General features: G+C 35.2%; 1 protein-coding gene across 3 annotated transcripts; it reads right to left on the bottom strand.

The window, feature by feature from the left end:
• Window positions 1–247: 247 nt before the first annotated feature.
• LOC115963430 (putative disease resistance protein RGA3) lies at window positions 248–7,784 on the bottom strand. 3 transcript variants are annotated; one of them, XM_031082426.1, is made up of 7 exons: window positions 4,658–7,784; window positions 4,453–4,545; window positions 4,272–4,337; window positions 1,832–4,109; window positions 1,208–1,307; window positions 943–1,068; window positions 248–465 (listed from the first exon to the last, which is right to left on the bottom strand). In XM_031082426.1, the coding sequence occupies exon 1, from the start codon at window positions 7,682–7,684 to the stop codon at window positions 4,679–4,681; it is 3,006 nt and encodes a 1,001-aa protein (XP_030938286.1). In that variant the 5' UTR covers window positions 7,685–7,784; the 3' UTR covers window positions 248–465; window positions 943–1,068; window positions 1,208–1,307; window positions 1,832–4,109; window positions 4,272–4,337; window positions 4,453–4,545; window positions 4,658–4,678. The 3 variants fall into 3 exon arrangements, with proteins under 3 accessions (XP_030938286.1, XP_030938285.1, XP_030938287.1); XM_031082425.1 differs by having other exon boundaries at window positions 962–1,068; XM_031082427.1 differs by lacking the exons at window positions 248–465; window positions 943–1,068; window positions 1,208–1,307 and adding an exon at window positions 1,435–1,515 and having other exon boundaries at window positions 2,755–4,109.

Genomic DNA, 7,784 nt, shown 5'->3' with positions numbered 1-7,784 from the left:
TCTATCACAACAATAACATCACAAGGTACACAAAAACACACAAAAGACATTTCTTTATGTTCTACAATGTCAATGGTTAGACTGAATGACAAAGGAGAAAGACATTAAATAACACTAGTTATTCTTTTACAAGTAAAATATGACAATGTAAAAACTGCAACAATGACAGAAGGTATACCTTTAGTATCTAAGTCAGGTCTTGGAGAACTCATTCTATTGCTGCAGCAGATGAGGTTACCACTTTTCCAGATTGGAGTCTTATATACATGCAGCAATGATTTCTCTACTGACCACCACACTTCACATTCAGATGTGATTGCCATTAGCTTTTGATGTTTTCCAAGATATCAGCCCAACAAAATGAAGAGCAGAACGGCGCTAAGGAGTGAGTATCAGCAAGTGACATCAGCCTTCAACAAGTGAAGTTTATATTCAACTGAGATTATAATCAGAATACTTCGGGACCTGTATAAACAAATATTCAACATAAATTTAACCACGGGAAGAATATAATAAAATGTGCTAGTGTGTGTTTTGGGTTACAAGATAAAGTAACACAGTTATTAATAGCAAAGTGTAATGCTCAAAATGTTGACTAGGTACAAAGTTGTTCAGCCTTGTTTAGAAATTAGCAGCTATCGCTGCTTCATTTTGGTGTAGACTGCAAAATTAGTAATGTAAGACATTTTAGATTTAGCATTCATACTTGTATGTTCTATCTTTTTCCAAGAAAACTGCATAATTTATCTTGTTTCAACTTAGCACTGACAGTGAGGCTTTTAGTATAGGAGCTACAACTAAAATTGGATTAAAACACATTAAGATATTTTTGTCATGGATGACTTGATTAATAGAAGTTTTTAACTCATATTTCTGATTAATAAAATTAATTTCAAAACCAAATGGTACTAATTGAATAATTGCAAATAAAAGTTAACTTACAGAGACTAATGTTCATTACCTTATCCAGTCACTGTAGGCAGGTATCCTTCAAACTTTTGTATGAATTGGAGCACCCAAATGGGTTGGCCTCTTAGTTAAGACAACAAAAATGAAAAGAAGAGAAGGCTGTGACAGACATGTAAAAATCCATTAATTGAAGTTAGTATGTTAAATTGCTCTGGCAGAGATATGTAAAAGTGATTTTCTGTGAAACAATTTTGACAATCAGTCAAGTGTGCAAGATGGATAACCATCAGATTTATACCTTGGCAAGCATTGAAGTGTTGAAGTCACTGGAACAAAGGGCTCTAGGTGAGGCCATAATAATGGAATAAGATTTGATAGGTAGATGAACTGTTAGGAATCTGTGTAGCTAATTTTGGTTAGCATCCTCCACAATCAATTTCAAGGAATATAACCAAACGAAATTCTAAACCAAATGGTAATTTTGAATAATAGGCAATAAAAGTTATATATGTCCAATTCCTTATCTGCTTTCTATTAAGATCTGTTCTTCCAACATGTTCATGAATTGGAGCATCCAAAATAATTGGCCCTTTTGTTAAGGCAAAGCTTACAAGAAGAGAAGAACAAGACTGACATTAAATGAAGCTAGAAAGATCTGATGAAGAAATTATTTGGGAAGTATTTTGGCAATCAATCAACATGTAAGATGGCTTTTCAACAGACATATACCTTAAGAGTGCAGTAAAGTTCAGGTGTTGATGAAAAAGGGCCTCTAAATTAGCCAACCATAACCCAAAAAATAAATAAAAAGATTCAATGGGTGGATGACGTACTGGAATTCAGTATATTAGAAAAGATCCATTGCTAAGTACATAGGAGCCGGAAGAAACCATGATGTAAAAGCTGGAAAACTTAGACTCACTTGATATTTTGTTGGTTGACAAAGGTAGTGCTACCATGTAGAGTAAACTTGTAAACATTTGCAGATATAGATGCGATGTTAGTACAATTGGCCAGCAACCAGAAATTTCACACAGTTTAAAAAGAAGAAGAAGAAGCTCAGAAAAAATAATATGGCTTACCAGAAATTTGAGAACTTGATATCAGACATAAAATTAAAAGAGGCTCTCTTTTCATTTGAATCTCAAGTTGTTCCTCTTGCTTGGGGACATTAAACAGGTCATTTACAGACAAGTCAAATGAAAAAATTTCACAGCACTTTGCTCAAATCCTTTTTCAGATCTTTGAAGTTTGAAGGGAATGAAGCAAATTGAGGGCCCGTTGAACAAATGTGCCTTTTATTGGAACATTGAAAAATAACTGGCATCTTTAATTTAATGAGGCATTGCACCACATCCAGTGCTGGTAGAAATTCTAGCTTCTTGCAACTGTTAACAGACAGATGATGTATAAATGAAAGGTTCCCCAACTACAGAAGAAAAAAATTCCATTCTTTCTAATTTGTGGTTTTAACGTTTAAATATTATGGTGGTGTGTATTGAAGTAGATGAGGCAGAGACTTGAGGTAAGCATAAAATCCCTAAGCATTTAGCCTTGTCCAACAGAAATCGATCTTTAGTCCTAACATACTAGGCATTAGACAACAATAGTGATGCTTGGGATTCACCGTCTATTGAAAACAACAATACAACTCCACATAAACCAAAAGTAGATATAAAACATTCATTACAGTTTACCAAATATCTATCATTGGGCTCATCTATAGTCTTAAACGTGTGAAAGAAAATATCTCCAAGATGCATAATTTAATTCCAATACATAGAAGATGCATAAGAAAAAAAATAAGAAATATGAGCAGCATAGAAAAAGATAAATTAATAAAACCTTCAAGAATCCAACTTCAATGACAATCAAAACATGTGCAGGGTCCTCAAGCTCTGACCACCAACAATTTGCCACAAAATTTGAACCTAACAAAGAAGAATATGAATTTAAGGAGAAATATTAGAAGATAAAGGATGGTGCCTGACTTATTAAGTTCAATTATCTTCACGAACACAGTCATTTTGTTCAATTGCATTTTAATCACAGTTTTTATAAATTCAAGGGACACATCAGAAGAGAAGAACATGAGATTGGAGGAAACTCACAAATATTAATGAACTTCAACAAGATAGGATTCAAATTAATTCCCTGGCATTATAAAATTCTTGGATTGTCCATGTCTGTTATTTAACCACTGGCAGTAAACACTACGAAATATTCAGCTTTTTTTTTGTAAAGTGAGCATCAGATGGTATTGAAATTCTAATAAATTTCCAACCACTTTGGCAGACCTTCCACTTAGCTAACAACATAGAGCATCTCTATTGGCAAGGATTGCACTTCTTCCATAATTTGCTAAAGAAATTAGCAAATCTTCTTCCCTAAAATTCAACTCTTCAGGAAAGAACTTGCACCTTAGTGACTGTATTTTCAACCAATAGTTGGCTCTTTAAGTGTCCTTCAAAGACTTTGAAAATGTTGTATCTCTAATGTAGTTCCTCAAGTAGAATTTTAGTATCTTTATTGGCAATGTAGAAGATTATTTTCCATTTTGGAGTATTGTTGCTCATGTATTTTGGTAAGTGAAGTTTACATTTACCAAAGATTCTAGTAAATTTGCAAATACAGGACCTGAATAAACAAATAATCAACATAAATTGAGCCATGGGAAGAATTGAATTAAATTTACTAGGGGGTTCTTTAGGTTACAAGATAAAGTAACAGAGTCAGTAATAGTAAAGCTTAAAGCTGAAAATATTGACAAGGCATAATGTGATTCAGCCTTGATTATCAATTAATAACAATCACTGCTACTTTTTTGGGTGGACTGCAAAATTAGTTTATGTAAGCAATTTATATTTAGCATTCATACATGTATGTTCTATCTTTTTTCAAGAAAACTACATATTGTATCTTGCTTCAACTCATTATTGACAATGAGGATTTTAGTGTAGAGACTACCACTAAAATCGAATAATAGCACAGTAAGATATGTTTGTCATGGCTGACCTCTCTTCCTGAGTAATACATTGATTTCTAAACCAAATAGTACTAATTGAATAATTGCAAGTAAAAGTCAGCTTACAGAAACATATGTTCATTGCCTTATCCACTCAATGTAGGCTAGTATCGTTCTAACTTTTGTATGAATTGGAGCACCCAAACAGGTTGGCCTCTTATTTTAGACAACAAGACTGACAAGAAGAGAAAGACTGTTAACAGACAACATATAAAAATCCACAAACTGAAGCTAGTATTATTAAATTTCTCTGGCAGAGATAGGTGAAAGAGATTTTCTGTGAAACAATTATGACAATCAATCAAGCGTGCAAGATGGGTAATCATCAGATCTTTACCTTAGCAAGCTGTAAAGTGTTGAGGTCACTGGAACATAGGGCTCTGGGTGAGGCCATGATAACAGCCTAAGATTTGATAGGTAGAAGAACTGTTAGGAATTCTGTTTAGTAGAAAAGATCCCTTGTTTAGTATATACATAGGACATGGAAGTAACTATGGTGTAAAAGCTGAAAAACTTACATCTCATCTGATACATTAATTCTCTAATTTGGTGATGCGTTGCAATGAGCTGTTGAATATGTTTTGCAGCTCTTGAAGTGATAATTCCATTATCTTGAAGGGATAAATGGAAAAAAATAGGGGAGAGTGAAAAGAGGAATATGGAAATCAGGGTAAACTATAAGTATATGACAAGAGGATGAGTTCTGAGAAAACTTGGACCAACCTGTGCAGCTACACTTTGACATCAGTCAGCTGGGATGAAGATATCTGGAATGTGGGAAATTTTGGGCCACTCTGTGCCGCTCTCCTTTGCACATCTTTCCTTTAATTTGGGGCATTTATAAATCTCCAGTCTTTCTAATTTGGTGAGGCCTCGCATGGTTTGTGCAGTGGGCAGATACATCAGGTTCTTGCAATCAACAAGATAGAGTTTTTGAAGAGAAGAAAGCTTGCCCAACCACTCAGGCAAAGCTTCCATTTCATGGAAGTTGAATATCCACAGATCTGTAAGGGCAGTGAAGCTTAGAATTTCATCCGGAAGAGAGTTGAGTTTAGCCCACCCATACAAATATAGAATTTTGAGTGACGTGTGTGAGTGTTGGATGGAAGTGGAGCTGAGACTGGGGAAAGCATCTAGCTCCTCACTATACCCACCAATCGCCAAAGACATCAAGCCGTTTTGGCAATCTAATAACCCCTCTGGCAGAAGCATTAACTTTCGGCATTTGCTTATTCTTAATTGGCTAAGAGAATGCAATTCTCGTAGATTTGGAATAGATTTTAGATTAGGACATTCTGTTATCCTTAAATCTGAAAGTGATGAACAGGACTGTAGCCCGATGGATAGAACTTCAACACCACACTCTGATATCTCCAAGCGTCGAAGTGATGTAGCACCTTGCATTGTTGGAAAAGACTTTAGACTAGGACAACCATTTACTACCAACTCCTCAAGGGAAATCAGGGTGTGTACAGTGTCTGGTATATAACTCAGTTTCTCACAATCTTCTATCTGTAGTGATCGGAGAGAGGTACTAAAAAGTTGCTTTGGCAGAAAAGCAAGTTCTGACACATAAGAAATACATAGGGACGTGAGAGTGGTAAGCTTTCTACAAATCATTTCCAATGCTGTGCTGCCTATTTTGGAAATCTTTAATTTCTGTAGAGACGGAAAATGAAAAGGAGCACTTTTCAGTTGTGGACACACTCCAATGATCAACTCCTCAAGGCAAGGAAACACTACACATTTTGTTGTCACTTCCATAACATCCTTCCACTCCACTAGGCTGTTCATTTTCTCCAATTTGAGTCTTCTTAATGCCGGGAACAATATATTTCTATAATTGTCATCGCTATAAATGCTGTAAAATGAGATTCCTATACATGTCACCCTATCCATTTTCTTTATTTGAAGAACCTTAAGGCAGGGTAGATGCCCGAGGATGGGAACTTCTTCACATTTGCTGCAGTTTAATAAATTTATCTCGATCAAATTGTCAAAAAGCAACAAAGCATCCATAGCACCACAACTTGTCAACATCCATGAAGGGAATTTCTTTCCTCCAAAACCATCAATCATTAAGCTTTTCAAATATTGATGAGGCCGGAGGCCTTCCAACACTTCTTCATCATTATGGTAGTTGACTTCTCTATATGAACTACCACTCCAGTGAAACCTCAACTGGTGGAGTTTGGCCTTCTCTGCTAAATTTGCACTTCTTGCTTCTTCTCTATCCTTCACATTCTCTAGACTTTTGATGATTAATTCTCCACTAAGTTCATTTAAGCGTCCCAATTCTTCGATTTGATGACCTGCATCTTGACCCACATTGAAAAATTTCAAAGTTTGTAGACAAGTCAACTGTCCCATATATCTTGGTGGTTGCTGAATGTAAACAACATAATCAACACAAATATGTCTCAAATTAACCAATTTTTTCAGATCTTCTGGAAGCTTTTTGAAACGACGGCAATTTTCAATTCTTAAAGTTTGCAAATTGTAGAGCTTGGTGATTGTCTTTGGTAATTCTATGATGTTGGTCATTGAGATATGGAGAAGCCTCAAGTGTACTAACTGACCAATTGAATTTGAAAGCTCTATTATCTTAGGCCCGAATAACTTTAGAACGCGTAAGCATTCAAAATTTGATAACAAGATTTCAAATGGAACATTTTCTGAAGTAAATGTGCGCAATCTTCTAACATGGTCTTTTGAAAATGGAATTCTTGGCACCATTTCCCCATCAGATTGGATGCAAACACGCCGTACATGGTTAATGTCATCCACTGAATTGCCCTTCAAAATCACGGTTTCAAAATTTGAAATTGAGAGGGCAAGATCATGCACCAAATCATGCATCTTAAAATGCGTAATATTGCCATATAAATCCTTTTCCACATCATGGAATAAGGAATTTGCTAACAAGATATCAAAATACATGTAACCAATATCCTCCATCACCAAACCATTTCCTTGAGATGGTTGAAGGAACCCTTCGGCCATCCAATATTGAATTAATTCTTTCTGGTTCATATCATAACCTTTAGGAAAAATTGAACAATATGCAAAGCATTGTTTTAAAGATGGTGATGGAAGATGATCAAAACTTAATTTTAATATTGGTAACATTTCATTGCTATCATGTAGGGAATTCCAAACTTCATTATTTTGAATTGCCAACCATTGACTTTTCTCCCTTTTATGCAACATTGTTCCCCCTAAAACTCTTGCAACTAATGGAACTCCTCCACATTTTTTAGCAATCTTCCTTCCAACAGCATCCAAATCTGGAGTTAATGGAATTCTTTCATTTGCTGATACTATTTTCTTGATTATGGACCAACATTCATCTTTTGATAATTTTTCCAAGTTGCATCGTGAAAGTGTCTCCATAATTTTTGCCACCTTTTCACTACGAGTTGTTACAATAATGTTATTTCCAGGATTTGAACAAATTTTCAACAAACAACTCTTAAATGTATTCCATTCCTGTGGATTTTCATTCCATACATCGTCAAGTATTAGAAGATATCTTTTACTTTGCAACTGTTCTTGAAGACATTCAAGAATTGCATTCTTATTTTCTAGTGTACTTGATTCATGGGTAAGGGATTCAAGAATCTCTCTCAAAATCCTTTTATCGTCGAAATTATTGGAGACACAAACCCATATTGTAGCATCAAAATGTCTCTTTACTTGCTCATGATTGTAAACTAGTTTTGCTAAAGTTGTCTTTCCCAAACCTGCCATTCCTACAATAGGAATGACCGAGAGTTATTGATTGGATGCACTAAGCAGCAAGTCTACTATTTTGGAGACATGATCTTCCCTTCCAACAACCTCAGAATGA

The sequence above is a fragment of the Quercus lobata genome, chromosome 10 (assembly GCF_001633185.2).
Source record: "Quercus lobata isolate SW786 chromosome 10, ValleyOak3.0 Primary Assembly, whole genome shotgun sequence".
Lineage (NCBI taxonomy): Eukaryota > Viridiplantae > Streptophyta > Magnoliopsida > Fagales > Fagaceae > Quercus > Quercus lobata.
This window is presented reverse-complemented; position numbering and strand designations above follow the sequence as displayed.